Below are 18,190 nucleotides of genomic sequence, written 5' to 3'. Positions count from 1 at the left end.
CATTCGCCAAACTTATAACAGAAACATGAGTTTTGTTTAATCGATTGAAATATTAACGCTTTCCTCTTGCATCATCTAAATATTGTTTTAACGTGCAGTTTAAATCAGCAGCAGCCGCACTATCGGCGCTTCTCTTTACTAAGAGAGATATATCTTGCAAGATTTAACATGCCATTAGGTGACAACCGCACACGAAAGACAGCTCAAGTAATGTAAACAAATCTAAATGTTATCTCAACGCGTCATTAGAAACCGAAAGAGTTGTTTGGCGCTTCTCTCTCTCTTGCATCCACCTTGATCAAAAATTATTAGAGGATAGCAAGCGGTGGCGGTGGCGGCGGCGGGCCCCGCGGAAATAGCCACGCACACCCTACAAAATATTTGCCATCGTACCGCGAGTCTTATTTCCTCCCCTACCCTGGTGATAACAGATAGAAACTGCCGCTTTTAAAAGTACAGTTATGCCCCCCCTTCCCGCGGTGTGATTTATTATGTTTATGTAAACAGAAAGATAAGTACATGGTCCATGTTTACATTAATTGATCAGTTGCCTCTACGCGGCACATTTCAAAGGTGTCGACAGCATTGGCCAAGAACATAATCCTTGTTTATTCAAACATTGGCGACGATTGTCGCTAACTCTGCGTTATCACTGTTTATTTAAACATTGATTAAGCAGAACTACACCGGATAACACTCTTCCCCTGGTTAGGTTAGGTTTACCCACGTGTTCCCGGTTAAATCCCCCCTCGTCCCACCCTCACCCGGTTTGGTCCACCCGCGTGACCTTGTCGCCGGTTAGGCCCCCCCGCACGACCCAAAATATTCCCTTCTTTCCCCTAAGATCCCCGAATTCAAATCTGCCTATACGTTCAACTGACATCATATTAATTACAAACGCACATAGACGAGACCTTGACGAATGTAATCCAATACTGGGTAACAAAGAACACAAATACAAAAATATAATCTCTTCCATGCTAGCACCTGAAAAAGTTGGATGAGGTATACCAAACACTTTTACATTAAACGACAAGTTTGTTCACGTTCATTGGGATGATCCCAACGAGCTCGTCCATTGTCTTCAATTGTTTAGAGCCTCACACCAAGTCAAACACAATGCTCACGACAACGAGATCCTGTTGATTATCGAGAAACTTCGCAAAGTTGGTTTAAATTATAAATAAAGCCACGCTACACATATTATTTTAGTCAACATTGAAAAACTAATCAACAAATTTGAGATATTGCTTGGAAGTAGCGGAACGCAATCATATTACAAATGAAGCGGATTAGTAAAAGTTACGTGCACGATAACAATCTTTGCGTGATTTGTGCCAAGTTTGATGCAAAGTCGCACAATGTTTGTCATGTAGCTCTACCAATAAATGATGATAATGCGATCAAAAATTTTCCGAAAAAGCATATTATTTTTTGCGGATATGATAATTTGTGGCAAGCAGATGTGATTGAGATGCGACCTTATACGAGATTTAACTGAGGTTATCATTATATACTTACCGTTATTAATGTGCTGAGCAATTATGTATTGGCCATACCGCTTTAGGCCAAGAGTGGCAATGAAGTGGCTCATACGATTGCAAAGATAATTCGAGACGATGAAAAATGTCCAAAAAATTTGCAGACCGACAAAGGAAAAAAATTTTATAACGCCGTGGCACAGAAACTATTAAAAAAACATGACATCATTATTTTACGTATTTCGTAATGAAGGCATCGGTCATTGAACGGTTTAACCGTATATTGAAGAACGACATGTGGAAGCAGTTTACTTAATAAAAATTATAGATAGCTCGACCTATTACCATGTCTCGTATCAGAATACAACTTGCAAAGGCATCGCACTATCGGTATGCGACACATCGACGTTACTTCTGCGATCGCCAAAAGCTCTCATCCATAGTGTATGTACAGTCACATAAAGATTGCTGCACCTGCGCGATTCAAAGTGAGTGAATCGATGAGCAAATTCAAGACCATCTTTCACAAAGATTATATGCTGAATTGGACTACGAAGATATTTAAAATTATCAAAGTGTAAATAACTAATCCTGTAAAATATCTGTTACAAATGTTACTTTTAGTTTATCATTCTGTTAATGTTTCTTTTAATGTTATCTGCGAGTCTATGTATTTCTTTTATCTTTTGGTCTATGACTGTAGTACGTGCGTAAGCCAGACCCTCTCGAGTCTAGTTTATAGTTTATGCTTATGCGTACTCTTGTTCTTCTTCCGGCTTCTTGTTTGAACGCACATGTTGTGTTTGATTATAAAAAAGTCACTTCTTACTTCTCGTTAGTAAATCGGTCCTAACAGACTGACTGCCATTCCTTAAATTAATCCTGAATAAAGTATCAATATCTATTGGAAGATTTCTGCGAAAAATCCATCGTTGGCGGATTTTACGAATACGAGCTGCAGCGAGTCGGTAATCCCCACTACATTCCTAGAAATTAGAAAGGCGTCACGGCGTGGTTAGGTTAGGTCAATATTGCCATTTTTTCCTGATAGGTATTAGATAGAATGAGATAAATCTATAGAATGAGATAAATCTATACCGATTTTTTTTTTTTATAGATACTACACGGACAATATATTCACGTGATCACGTAATTTAGACTGCCAATCACATCATACTCTTTTATGTTGCTTTTTTGATTTCTAGGACTCTAATCCTGACTTATACCTTGTTGAGAAAATTTTACGGAAGAGAGGGGGGGGGGATGAAATTTATGTAAAATTGCTGGGATTTGATAATTCACACAATTTGTGGATACAGTAGGATAATGTATTATAAAAATAAATTTATTACATGTTTACAAGATTAAGATATAAAACGTAGGAAATGTGAATCAAACGCGGTAGTTAGTGTGTCAATAATAATAGTACATATATTTTGCTTTTAACACATCAATATACGTATAAATATCGGACGCGTTTTGACTTCTCTTGGAGGCATTCTCAACGATGATTCAAAACTAACAAAACCGTTATATTAAAAGCTGTATAGAGTAGTGGTCGCGTTGAATAACAGAAAAAAGTTTTCATATTTAGTCTGTTGTCTCCGACTTAAGAGCGAGAAGTTGACAAGTCTTGAAGTTGCTTTCACATTTTTAAAAATTGTAAATAATAATTCATCCATGTTAATAAACAAAGTGGACATACGAGCGATTATGTCGTAATCTGTAGTGAATAATGGCAATGAATCCTCGGAAGTTATAAAATAAAATTATCAAAAACTTATCAGCACTGTCAAATCCAGCTCTTTAAATTGACGTCACATAGTCAAATAATAAATTAACACAGATTTTTAACAGTAAAACGTCTTTAAATCAGATTTAAAACTGAATAAATATAATAAATAGAACAGCACAGAGATAATCAATGTTTTTTTGTCAATGGTACAAACACAAATGACAGAAAACCATAGCCGATATGTAATAATAAGATCACAATAACAATTATAACTTGTCTAAGATCGCAGAGTAGGTATGATTGAGAAAGTTTGTATCTGTTTTTAAATTCAGACTCTCTCTGAGACTTAATGTGTAACATCTCTAAAATAAGTCATTTAAAAATATTATTCTCAACATCGAGATTTCGTATATTATCCTAATCAAAATCATGACCGCAATGCAGCCTATGATCAGTGATAACAGAATTATTTGTCGTGTTTCTGCGAATACGTTAACGGTGTTCAGAGATTCTCGTGTTTAATTGTTTCCCCGTCTGGCCTACATAAGAAGTATTGCAATCATTACATAATATTTTATAAACCATTCCTTTTGAATGTATCTTGAAAAGGATCTTTATAGACTTTGATAAAAATGCCGAGTTTATTGAGACTGTAAAATGCCAATCTAGAATCAATATTATTTGTAATGCCTCTGAATTTCTTAAATACTGAATCGATAAAAGGGATCGTAAATCAGTTTAGATCATTATTTTAAATTTTTGAACATATGAAAGCGACTTCACGGTTTGTTTCTCGGCAATTTCTCGCTCTTAAGTTGGAGACAATATGTTGAATATGAGAAGTTTTTTCTGTCAGTCAACGCAACTACTACTCTATACAGCTCTTAATATAACAGTTTTGTTAATTTTGACTTATCGTTGAGAATGACATCAAGAGAAGTCAGAACGCGTCCAATATTTGTATGCATATTGATGTATTAAAAGCGAAATATACGTACTATTATTATTGACGCATTAATTACCGCATTTGACTCGCATTTTCTACGTTTTATATCCTAATTTTAATATTGCCAAGTCTATCTTAACCTTTAAACACATAAGTGGGTCTGAGAGACCCCATATAAAGTTTTGAATGCTTGCTGTATGAAGACGGAATCAGATAGGAAGCTTGGACCAGGACGTAAAAAGTTTTAAATCTCTTCTTTCAATTGATATAGTTGATCAACTTTGTTGGTCAGCTAGAATTCGAACGGCACAGCAAAGTTTTATTAGGGTTAATGCGACTCATATAATGTGTGAATGAAACTTTTTTGTGAGTAATTTTATGTAAAAAAAACTGTACAAAACACGTTCAAACAGGTCCGTTTGTAAATTACTATGTCTAAAATTAAAATACTATAGTGCCATGAAAAAGAGCACTTTGGCGTAGGGTCCAAAATATATTATGAAACACATTAATTTTCAATTTTAGACATCTTAAGTTAATCAAAAATATCTCATATTTGTCTCGTTATGTAAGTAAATTTTTTTAAAGAAATGGCAGTGACATAATATTTTTTTGAAAGTATGACTTTTTAGCTTTAAAACGTCGTATTGTAAAGTTTTTAAAAATTTTTTGTTGCAAAGATATTAAAACAAAAGTGGATTTTTAGACACTCAACAATACCTCATATTCTCCTAATTATATAATTATACTTTTTAAAAGGAATGACAATACTATAATTTTTTTTGAAAGTATAACTTTCTAGTTTTAAAACGCCGTATTTTAAAGTTCTTAAAAATCTTTGTTGCGGATATATGATTTTTTTTAAGCAAAAGTGGATTTTTAAACAATTTCTCATTTTTACAATGATTTTTTTTTTATAACTTAACAATAAATTATTTTTCAATGCCGATTATACAGTCACATTCCTGAAATTCTAAACTTTTATATGAAAAAAAGAATTGTTGAGAAATATTGATTGGAACCAAAGTTATAACTTCTCAAAGTTGAAAATGTCTCCCAGACCCAAAAATGTGTTTACGTATTTTACGGGATCGGTGTTTTTAAGGGTTAAATATTTTTATTTTGCTACACGCAAGGTAAAATAATGCGTAACATAATGAGTTTTTCCTTCTTTAATGTTATATTGTGCACATTTAGTAGGCACTCCGTTCTTTTATTAAAATTAAACAATTAAGATTAAGCAAAATTGTTTACTGTTACCAGCTGAGGATTAAATTTATTAATTACTGTATAAGACTTAACATTATACAACACATTTATCTTACGTACAAAATCTGCACTTAAAGTGGTACCATTATTGCCCTTTTTCGAGATTCAATTATTTAAAAAGTTTATTCGTTAAAAAGATTTTGAAACTTGAATTAAATAACACTCATAAAAAATTACATTTCTTAAAAATTTAAATTTTTTGACTTGCCCGCTGCATTTTGGGTTATGTTTTGATTAACATTTGTAACTCTTTTTTTTCTAAGCAGGAAAGAAGTTTATTTTTTTGTTAAAGAACAGTACAGATTGACAAAGAATAATTTGGTTACTCAACAAACAACAAAAAATCCGTAATAACAACATCAATGGGATTAATTAAATATATTGTTGTACTCGACAACACAAGCACGCAAAACTCTCGCGAAGAGAGGCGCGAACGCATAACACGAAATAACCAAGCACTCTTTTATAAAAAAGAACACTGACTTTAATTAGAACACTATGTACAATTAATTTGTAGCGGAATTATTTAAAAATATTGCTTGACAACTCCGCCTCCAGAAACAGAACAAAAGTCGGCCGCGCTTCTTCTGTCTGATCGATAGATCTTTCTTTGGCCAGCTTCTCAAGCTCGGTCGAACGGGCACAACACTGTCCCCCCCCCCTTTTTAAAAATTGTTCCGACAACCATTTTCTCTTAAATGCCATCAAACTTGTTGTCGTCTCCAGAACTCATCTGAGTATTACTGCTCACACGATTCTGATCCACTTTTCCTCGAATCTAAACGACACTACTGGAATTTTTGCTTATTGAAGAAATCTTCTTTTTTCGAAGAATATCCTTTTTAGAGAAATCCTCTTTAGAGAAATTCTCTTCAAAGAATTTACTCTTGAGGAATCTTCTTTCTTCAAAAACTTTGAGCAAGGTGGGGGTATCTATCGTGGACCTAACGTCCTGAAAGATTCACTAAGCTCCTGCCTCGGCATTTGTCCTTAGTCCCACGGGGAAAACCACGGCTTAAAAATCCAGGGCGAAGCAGTTTTCTTTAAAAGAAGTACTATAGCGATTCTCCACACAAAGAACGTCATTTCAAAAGATTCTTAGAACTGAAACAAAAAACAAAATTTGACAAGTATTTAATTTTAAATAACAAAACCCTGCAAGAGAAAACTTTAAAATCAATAATTCTTTTTCTTTATATCTTAAACAAAATTCTAATATAAAATTTTTCTGCAAAAGACTTAAATCTAACGACTTTCTGCTCTACCCTGTGCTCTAGGTAAGGTAGGACGGCCTCCAAGGTCTAAATACCGGTCGTCGGCGGGTCGCTGACGAGACACTCTCGCCAAGCGTTAATGGCCCGCCGGCTCGCCCTAACTCTTAGCAGCGAGGCAACCCTGGGAGTCACCACTCCCCCCTCTAGGCGGACGGCTTTGGCCCTGGCATAACTCCATGCCAGGGCGTCGGCCATCAAGTCCGCCGGGGAGAGCCCCGCTAGGACCAGGGTCGCCTCGCCGGGAGCGGTGCGGAACGTGCGCACGACTCTTTTGGCCAGCCGCACTTGTATCGCGCGTAATATTGCGCGTATACGGCGGCTGGCCAGTGCCTCACCAAACCAGATCAGGGCTCCATAAAGAGCCCCGGCCATAACGGCGTGTGTGTACGCACGTCTCGCACCGTTTCTCGGACCTCGGAGGTTGGGCATCAACCTCACGAGGGCTTCCGCCTTCATGCCCAATCGCGAGGCCAGTTTGTCGAAATGTTTGACAAAGGCCCAGCGACCGTCCAACAGCAACCCCAAGTATTTGAGGGTTTCTTCCACCTGGACTTGGGTACCGTCCACCAGGATGGAGGCTTGAGGGGAGCCTTGACGAAGCCGTCATGGAAAAAAACGGCTTCCATTTTCTCGGGAGCCATCCTCAGGCCTAGGCGTTTGATAGCGCCAACGGCGCATGCCACAGCCTAGCTGCCCATTTTGGCAGCTCTTTCCCAGGAGACACTCTTGGCTACCATTAGCGTGTCATCCGCGTAGCAGATCATGTGGCAGCCAGGGGAGAGGGCCGTACGAAGCACTGCGTAGTATGCGGCGTTCCATAGCGAGGGGCCCAGCACGGACCCCTGCGGAACGCCGCACGACATGTCCCTCCGCAGCTGGAGTCCGGTTTTGTCCCGGAACTCCAGCTTCCTGTCCCGGAAGCAGTCCCTTATGATAGAGACAAGGTAGAGAGGCATGAAGTGATATTCCTCGAACGCTTCCACCATTTTGCCCCATGGGATACTGTTAAAGGCGTTGGCGATGTTTAGTGATATCACCAACATCACCGCCCCGTCCCCCGTGATGGCTCCCGAGAGGGACCGCATCATTAGAATTGCATCTATGGTAGACCTCGCTTCTCGGAAGCCGTATTGGCCGGGGGACAAATCGGGATCTTCCCGGGACAGGTGCTGGATGATGCGGTTCGCGATGATACGTTCGAATATCTTGCCCGCATCATCCAGCATGCACAACGGCCTATATGCGGAGGGACTCTCCACTGGCTTGCCCTCCTTTTTAAGGAGGACAAGCCTGGCCCTCTTCCACCTTCTGGGGAATGTTCCTTCTCGGAGGCATTTTGTGAACAAATTACGAAGTGCCTCCCCGACGATAGGGGCCGCCCGGGCCCAGACTTTAGCGTATATTCCGTCTGGCCCGGGCGCCCTTGATGCGGGCAAAAGCTGCGGCCATTTCATGATTGGAAACCCCCAGCTCCTCCCTATTTAAGAACTGGGGGGGTCTAGTGTCTCCGTCACTGGAGGCGCCCATGGGCGGAGCCTCTTTCGCACTATTTTATACGGCTTCCCCTATGGGTTGCGATCCAGTTCGGAGACTAAGTCTTCCCAGGCCGCGGCCTTCGTCCGCGCTATGGTGGTCCTCGGGGCTTTTTTGGCCTCTCTGAGGACCGCCACAGTCGCCGCTATTTTGTTCTCCATGCCCCGCCTCCTCGCGCGCGTGTGCGCCCGTCTAGCGGCCACAGTGGCTCGCCTGAGTTCGGCAAGTTCCGCGGACCATCAGTAGGCAGCACGGCGCGCCATTGATCGGCTGCGGGGTTAATTATAACTCCTAAAGTATTAGAGTTAGGTAAAATGTGTATAGAACTTTACTTGTAGAGCTCATCACAAACTTCATTTTTTATTTAACACATTTTTTTATAAAATGAATATTTTCTGAAATAATTAAAAAAAACTATTTTGTTTTCTGATAATATTTTTTTTATAAAAAGTGAGCATTACTTAAAACCTATTGTGTGTCATTCAGTACCTTCCCATTGATAACGTATGTCAAGGTCAAGGTCGTCAGAGGCTGTTCCCTTTTTGTAAAGATTTACCTTGTTTTGTCAATCAATAGTCCGTTATATGAGTTTGCAACATTTTTACATAAGATACTTTAAACCAGTATCCCATCAGCTTGCAGGCAGATTGACAACAGTTTCGAGCTTGTAAAAAATTTGAATAACGTACAAATTAATAGTAAGTTTTAATTGACATTGTTGGACATTGTGTCATTGTTTATGAATGTTCCTTTGAATTTAGCTGTAAACAGTATTCATAAAAGATGGAATTCTATCTTGCAACATTGTAATATTCCTCGGGATGAGTTTGTTCTGGCTTCGTTTTGTCCTTGACTCGACTTTTTTTAAATTTGACAACTAATTTTATAAACAAAATTTCAAGACTTTGATGGGCTCACCACTATCGCCTATTATTGCCGATTTACCAGGTGTATGCATAAGTTTTTTCTGGTTTCACTAAGAGATGGCGCCAGCGAAAAGTACGCAGCGTATTAATCTGACACATACGTCATTTTGTTCGTCTGACATAGAACTACAAACACACACAAGTTGAGTCCGCCAAAAACTAGCGTCTTTGTTTTATTGTTTAGTGATCATGACGAGTTTTGTGCCTGAAAAACAACATTTGCGGCACGCATTGCTTTTTTTATTTAATCAAAAGAAAAAGGCTGTAGAAAGACATTGTTTGCTGGTAGAAACATATGGTGAACACGTTCCATTGATTAGAACATGTGAGACATAGTTTCCACAATTTAAAAGTGGTGATTTCAATGTGAGCGCTTTGGTATACTACAAAAATGTGAAGACGAGCAATTGCAGGAATTATTGGGTGATGACCCAACTCAAACTCAACGGCAATTAGCAGAAGCATTACATGTATCACAAGAAACAATTAGCAGACGTTTACGAGCAATGGAAAAAATCAATAAACTCGGTAAATGGGTCCCACAAAATTTGAATGAATGTCAAATGGAAAATCGCAAAATCACTTGTGAAATGCTGCTTCAACGCCACGAAAGGAAATCATTTTTGTACCGAATTGTGACAGGTGACGAAAAATGGATTTATTTTGAAAACCCGAAGCGGAAAAAATCGTGACTTTCACCTGGCGAAGCGAGTCCATCAACACCAAGGCCAAATCGCTTTGGCAAGAAGACCATGCTCTGTGTCTGGTAGGACCACAGCGGTATTGTGTATTATGAACTCTTGAAGCCCGGCGAAACCGTTAATACACAACGCTATCGCTAACAAATAATTAATTTAAACCACGCATTAATCGAAAGACGACCGGAATGGGCCAGAAGATATGGCAAAGTGATTTTGTTACACGACAATGCGCCGTCTCACACAGCAAAACCAGTGAAAGACACCTTAAAATCTCTTGGATGGGACATCCTTCCGTACCCGCCGTACTCCCCAGACCTGGCACCATCTGACTATCACCTCTTCGCATCAATGGGGCACGCGCTCGCAGAGCAGCACTTCAGCAATTTCGAGGAAGTTGGAAAATGGCTTGACAAATGGTTTGCCGCAAAAGACAAGCAGTTTTTCTGGCATGGTATTCATAAATTACCTGAAAGATGGGCAAAATATGTAGAAGCCAATGGCCAATATTTTGAATAAAAATAAATTAATTTTCCTTGAAAATTACGTGTTTTTTTTACCAAAAAATCGGAAAAAACTTATGCATACACCTGGTAGTTATACAGGATTTGGAGAGTGAGGTGCTTGAAGCAATTGATTTTCCTGTAGCTTTTTATTACCACGTATCGGTAATGAAAAGCTACAGGAAAATTAATTGCCTCAAGCACCTCACTCTCCAAATCCCCGTATAACTAAATCGGCAATAATAGGCGATAGTAGTAAGCCTATTAAAGTCCCGAAATTTTGTTTATATAATTGGTTGTCAAATTTAAAAAAAGTTGAGTCAAGAACAAAACGAACAGTTTCAACAAACTTATCCTAAGGAATATTACAATGTTGCACGATACGTGGTTTACTAGCGATGACATTATAACAGTGGGCGGATTCCGATAGCACACGGGACCGATAGCATACCACCACTCACAGCGACCAATGCCTAGAATTTTTTTGTTGGTTAGACAAGTCAACATGATTGGTTGGTGGGCTATCACACCGTGCGCTATCGGATCCCGTCTTATAACAGCAGTGCCACTACCGTATATTAATACATTATTGAATAGTTTCAACGCAATTCATCCAAGATTAAAGTTTACTAGTGAAATCGGCGGTAATTAAATTAATTTTTTAGACACTACAATTTTAATTTGTGACAATAAAATTAAATTTGACTGGTTTTACAAACCTACATTTTTAGAAAGATATTTAAATTTTTTATCTCAGCATCCGCTCTCACAAAAGAAAGGTGTGATCATGGGCATGGTGGATAGGACGTTCTTCTTGTCACATCCTGAATTTTACTAAAAGAATCTAGAGTTAGTAATAAACATTTATATTGAATAATGACTATCAGCTAGATTTCATTTTTAAAACTATTAAAAAAAAATTAAAAAATCTAACAATCGTAATGCCAAACAGAAAGATTCTATCAAGGATTCTAAATCTGAACATTAAAAAAACTAGTTTACCATCCCTTTTATCAAATCAGTATCTGAATTTAGAAACATTACAAATAATATTGATTCTAGATTGGCATTCTACAGTCTCAACAAACTCGGCATTTTTATCAAAGTCCATAAAGATCCTCTTCAAGATACTTTCAAAAGAATGTAGTTTATAAAATATCATGTAATGATTGCAATACTTTCTATGTGGGCCAGACGGGGAGAGAATCTTAAACACGAGAATCTCTGAACACCGTCAACATGTTCGCAGAAACGCGACAATTAATCCTGTTATTACTGATCATAGGTTGCATTGCGATCATGATTTTGATTGAGACAATAAACGAATTCTCGATGTTGAGAAGAATATTTTCAAACGACTTACTTCAGAGATGTTAGACATTAAGTCTCAAAGAGAGAGAGTCTGAATTTACAATCCGCAAACTGCGAAACACGAAATCAGATGAGCCATAGATTTTTTGAAAGGGGGGGGGGGATCAAGAGTATAAAAAGTATCAGAGCATTTGAATGCATGGGCCTTTGTTTCAGAAAAATTTGCATGTAAAGTTCACAGCGCGATACGTTAAGTGCTATTGCGCGGTAGGTTAAAACGTCAAGCGTTGTGTCTGAAGAGACTAAGGCACGCGTTTTTTATTTTATTCTTGGCGGCCGCATGAAGAGAAGTGTTCAAAACCTTACAATGCCAATTTTTTTTCAATAATAGCTACATTTATTAATTGTAGTTAATTTTTATTCTTAGCAAGGTATTAATTATTACATATTTGTTACATTGAAACAAAATGTAATAATTAAAAAGTATGCATATTTATTTAAGTTTATTTATTTTTATTTCTTATAGAATTCTGACATTGCTGTACAATGTTGCAGGTGAAAATTTATGTAAAATCACTGGAAATATTTGTGAATATATATCGTTTTGAGGCATGAGACCCAAATAAAATAATTCTTTTGTTTTTGATTTAGAAAATATTCTGGATCAAGTTCTTACGTCTTTACATTTCTTGCGAAATAACAGCGCTATGTACTCGTTATGAAATTCGTACAAACATGTCTTGGATATATCGAGAATGCATATACCTATGTAGATTGTTAAACATCATCTTGTTTGTTGAATTTACACATTTTGTTTGCGACTAAATGATTTTGAGAACGGAAATTTTTGGCTGTACTGCCTTACTGTTTAAGAATTTTATTTACATTGTGGTTTCAATTTACATGTAATATTGGGTACTTCTTGACAAGCATTGCCGAGAAGTAGCCACGTTGAGGGATACTGCTATCAACGTGAGAGCAAGAGAGATCGTTCAGAGCCGAATTAGCCGCTGCCACTAAAGCGGAGAATTCTCTAAAAAGGTACTACGATTCTGGAAATTTGGCTTATTGTAAATCTGGTCACTCGATTTCTTCGATACGTAAGCCTTCTTCGCTCGGTGCTTATTTTCCGCTACCTGCGCTCCGTCAGCGGCAGCGGTTGTTTTGGTCCTGAACAATCTCTCTCGCTCCCGCGTTGCTATTGGTATCCCTCGATGTGACTACTTCTCGGCGACGCTTGTCGTGAGATATCCAATATTACATGTAAATTGAAGCCACAATGTAAATAAAATTCTTAAACAGTAAGGTAGTTCGGCCAAAATATTTCGCTCTTGAAATGTGTTTGGCCCGGTCTTAGGTGCGTACTCGCGCTCCGCGTAGGCGGAGGGATGCAGTAGCAAAGCAGAAAATCTGCCACGTCACAATACAAAACTTTTTTTAAATATGTATAATATTAAAAACAACTTATGACAAAACAAAATAATAAAAGTTACAGAAGATAGCACTACTTATTGTTAGCATTATTGAACACTGCTGCACTTCTCTGCACTACAATAACAATACCTGTAGTTTAGTGGTACAGTAGTGACTTAAAATACTATTGCGCATTAGTAGTGTTCAGTAGTATTTTTCTACAAGGGAAGCAAGAAAACTTTGTTATTTAATTATTAAAGTTAATTGTTTTTATTTTATAGATAATGTACTAAAATGCTACATGTGCAACTCATTATCAAACGAAAGCTGTGGTTCTGATATGACAATGAGTTTATTACAAGCAGTAGAATGTACTGATAACAAAATAAGAGATTGGCAACGAAGCATCCAGCAGCACAATGACCTCAAATCGATTGTGCAACTTTTTGCTTTTGATGAAATATCACAACATTATTCAGCTACTCCTATAGCTTGTGCTAAAGTGATCCTTAATAGTAAGTATTACAACTATATAAACCTAGATGTTATAGGTTTCAGAAAGAAGAAATAATCACTTACTGTAAATGTTTTTTATAACACATTTAAATATAATCTATAAAAAATATATTCTAAAAACTTCAATAATAATGTTTGCAAGGTACAAAGCATAATAATTGATTATGCTTTGTAGATAGATAGATAGATATTTATTATTCCCCTTGGGGTTATAATCTTTTACAAACTATATGCAAAAACAGAATTCTTATCTTATCCTTATTTCTACCTTAATCCTAACTCAGAATTATAACGCACGTTTTACACACACACACACACACACACACACACACGCACGCACGCATGCACGCACGCATGCACGCACGCACGCACACACACCCGGGACCTTCGTTTCTATCGCAAGCCCTTTAGTTCTTTCCATTCCCAGATTTTTTTTTTTCTATCTATATATCATTTTCTCGAGGCTTCTTACTTTCTCTTCTCACACATACACACACTATCTCTTCCTCCTGTTCACCCTCTTTCCCCTCCCACCCTCCCGGCCTATTTTCCCTCTTCCTCTATTACTCCCCCCCTCTTTAAATACTTCTAATCTTTTCAGTTACTCTTCTCCCTCTCCGTTCTTCCTCAGTACTTCCCCCACCATTTCCTCTCATTCTCCCTTCGCACTCCATTTTCCACATTCACTCCATTCTCCTCCCATACATGCTTCCGGGTCTCCTCTTTTCTTCCACACATCCTACACATTCTCTCCTCCTCTCTCGTCCAGTACATTCCTTCCTTGACCCCTTCCCCCAACCGATACCTCGCGATTCTCCTCCACTTACTCTCCGCCTATCCTTTCTTCATGTATCCCGGTATCCCTTCTTCATTCACCATCTGGTACCATTTATTATATTGCAATTCTCTGATCTTCCTCCACCTTTCTTCTTTCTGCACGTTCCTATCCCATTCCTCCAATTTGTTAAGGTCAAATTTCCCCTTCTTCCTCTACTTTTCCACCTTTTTTAACTCTTCTCCTCTTTGCTCAAAAAGTTTTGTCTCTCCTTTTCCCACGTTGATAAGCTCCCCCCCCCCTCCCCTTTGCCATCTCTCTTATCTCCTCCTAACACCTCCTCGCCAGCTCGTTTTCTCTACCCTCTGCCAACCTCTTTTCATACCCCCACGCTTTCCTTCCTGCCCATCCTCTCAGCTTGTCTCTCTGCAATTCTTCCCTAATCATATACCCCAATACCTTCCACCCCACCCCCATCTCAAATACCTTTTCTGCATCTTTTCCAGTCTCTTTCTCTTCTTCCACCCCCAAATCTCTACTCCATACGCCATTACTGTCCAAATCAACGCGTCAAACAACCATACTCTCTTTTCCCACTCTTTTCACCACTTCTTCTTTCCTATCCCCCATACTTGCCCCATCACCACCATCCCCCTCTTTACTCTATCTTTCACCTGCTCTTCCTGCTTCCCATTTCAATTATGCTTTGTAGATTATGTATATTTGAAATAATTAACATTTAAATATATTTTTCCAGTTGCAAAACGTGATGTTGTTGTAAGAACGTGCCAAAAAACTAAAACACATAATGATCTATGTAAGAAGATGAAAGAAAAATTAAAGGATGATTCATCAATCAAAATGGAACAATGCGCAATTTGTCACAGGGACGCTTGCAATAACACGATGTTTCTATTTCCTGAAATATTCTATATTTTTATGTCATTCTTTTGCAGTCTCATTACTTTCTATCGTTGGACGTAACCTCAGTTATTTTATACTTTCTAAAAATATTTATTGTACAATGAATAACCATTTGACATCATAATATATTTATTTTGTAATCTCAGCTCAACTATGAAAGTTAGACTTTTATATAACAAGTATATATAATGCATGCATTTATGGCCACAACTCGAAATCCAGATCATTTGTAAAACCAATCAACTTTAAGTTTGGTCAATTTTAATTAAAGCTCAAAAAATCCATAATTTGTTTGATTTTTAATCAATTTTAAAACTGACCGTATTTTATTGCAAAATAGTTGAAACATTAACATTACATTTATTAGCTATTTATTCCTAATTTGCAAGATTTGTTTATTACTATTAAATTTAGTTTAATAAAAATTTTAATTTATAAAGTTATATTTATCATAATTGAATATATGTATGTATATTTATTAATTTTTTATTAAAATATGTTTTAGAATTAATCTTTTTGTTGAACTATATAAATGAAGATCATGTTTTAGGTTCCGAAAAGAAGAAATAATAACTTACTGTAAATGATTTTTATAACATATTCAAATATATTTTATAAAAAAATATATTCTAAAAATTTGAATAGTAATGGATACATATATGAACTAACTTAACAATTAAATTAAGTTAAATTCAAATAAATTAGATAAAATTAAAGACTATAAGGCATTTATTTATTATGTAAATTGTGTCTTTATAATATACACGAGTAGAAATTAGTACTTATATCCATCTAGTCATGTGATCGTTATGTCTTATACAATACGTGTTTTTATGACTAGGTATTTGCCAGAAATGTAACACTTACTTGTCTTAGTAGTAATACAAAATAAATTAACTAATAGCTAGACACAAAATGTAAGACAGTTATGAGATAAAAAATCTGCTATCTGTTAATTAATAATGCTAACATTTATTTTTCCTATCTACCACTTTCATTAGAAATACTTCCTAGTTTCTTTAATTCAAAGTTCTGTAACAAGAGAACCTATAACCACTAGATAACTCTTTACAATCACAATTTTTATTTTGTATTACCTTCTTTGTGTTTTTATTAAGATGTAATGCTAACTTTTTGCTATTCCTGTAAACTTTAAACAATTTTATTTAAAATATAAAAATTACAAATACTTAAATACGCAACGAGCCAAACTAGTTTGTAATTGCAGTTATACATATTTTACAACATTCAAAATTCCAACTGGACTTTGTTGAATTTAAAGTGATGCTGGACTGACGATAAAACTCACTCAACGTTGGTATTGTAGATTGCTGCAGATTTTTTTTGACGGACTAAGGGTCGCGCATGCGAAGAGTAAGGGGCATAAGCTAGCGCTCTTTATCAAACGCACTCATCTGTCCCTGTTTTTCGACTTTAGCTCCATTTAATGCAAGATCTCTGAACTACCATAAACACAATTATTGATCTTCGCACCCATTCCACGTGCAAATTAGTTACATAAACAATTTACAGACACTTATATTTTTCATACTAAAGCTTTAATATCATTCTGTAAATGTCGTATTGTTTTTTCATTTAAGTCATACCTCACTAACTACTTATTTCATACATGCAATGTCTAAAACTTTTATATGAGACACATGTTGCCACGAGTCGGCTGCAGAAGCCAATAATTAAAATGTAAGTTTTTAATCTAATTTCGTTTTTTGTATTAAATTACATTAGGTGTACAAGTATGACTTTATGGATTTTTAATAGATGGCGACAGTCGTACTACTGACATTACGTTGAAATTGGCAATATTTGTACTTGAAAGGTGCAGTACGTAGATTTAAAACGTAGTATACCCAGCGACTTTGATTCTGTCCATGGGGAAATTTTCCAAACTAAGAAGTCACTATCTTTCTACATACTCGCAGTTTATGATTAATTAGAGTTTATTAGGTTAATCATGAACTGTAAGGGGCAGAATCAAAGTCGCTGGGTGTACACTCAAGGACTTTGATTCTGTCCATGGGGAAATTTTTCAAACTGAGAAGTTGCCATCTTTCTACATACTTACAGTTCATGATTAACGTAACGACCAATAAACTGTAGTCGTTTCATTAATCATGAACTGCGAGTATGTAGAAAGTGGTGACTTCTTAGTTTGGAAAATTTTCCTATGGACAGAATCAAAGTCCTTGGGTGCACAGTCGTGAGCTAAAAGGTTACAACACATTTTCTTCAATTGTTTTTGGAATGTAGACCTGCTCATCGAACAGCGAATGTCATTGGTTTTTACATGTGGATCCAACCAATTAAGCATCGAACCATCTAACCATCGAAAAAAATGTGTTGCAACCTTTTAGTTTACGACATGTCATTTGTTTGCAATGTAAATAACTATTTTTTTATTGCATTAAAAAAGCTTTTGTAAACTTCCACAAGCAAATGATAACTCTTGGTTGCACTTTTCTTTAGAAAAAGGTAATGAAGTAAAATTTCCCGCAAATGGCGTTTTTTCGGTACAAAATTCGACATTTTCAATGTGATAAAAATAATAATTGTTTACACAGTAGACAAGTGACATGTACTACGTTTTAAATCTGTGTATTGCACCTTTCAAGTATAAGTATTGCCAACTTCAACATAACGTCAGTAGTACAACAGTCGCCATCTATTGAAAATCCGTGAAGTTATACTTGTACACCTAGTTAGCGAAGTATGTTTTTGTCACTACTTTAATTGTGGAGAAGGATTTTGAGATCTGTAAAATTAATTAAGAGATCTAAATATCTAAAAATAAGCACCTATAGAGACTGGTCCAGCATCGCCTTAATCCTTAAACACACCGATCCTGTAAAATACGGAAACACATTTTCG

General features: G+C 36.8%; 1 protein-coding gene across 2 annotated transcripts in view; it reads left to right on the top strand.

Annotated features, from left to right (window-relative positions):
- The window catches only part of LOC105195946, a 113,413-nt gene extending 97,153 nt beyond the window's left edge, over positions 1-16,260 (top strand). For both annotated transcript variants that reach the window (XM_039447827.1, XM_026133075.2), the window contains exons 2-3: positions 13,371-13,604; positions 15,138-16,260. In XM_039447827.1, coding sequence (XP_039303761.1) covers positions 13,371-13,604; positions 15,138-15,364 — 461 coding nt within the window. In that variant the 3' untranslated portion in view covers positions 15,365-16,260. The remainder of the gene's footprint in view (positions 1-13,370; positions 13,605-15,137) is intronic.
- Positions 16,261-18,190: the final 1,930 nt, after the last annotated feature.

The sequence above is a fragment of the Solenopsis invicta genome, chromosome 4 (genome assembly GCF_016802725.1).
Source record: "Solenopsis invicta isolate M01_SB chromosome 4, UNIL_Sinv_3.0, whole genome shotgun sequence".
Lineage (NCBI taxonomy): Eukaryota > Metazoa > Arthropoda > Insecta > Hymenoptera > Formicidae > Solenopsis > Solenopsis invicta.
This window is presented reverse-complemented; position numbering and strand designations above follow the sequence as displayed.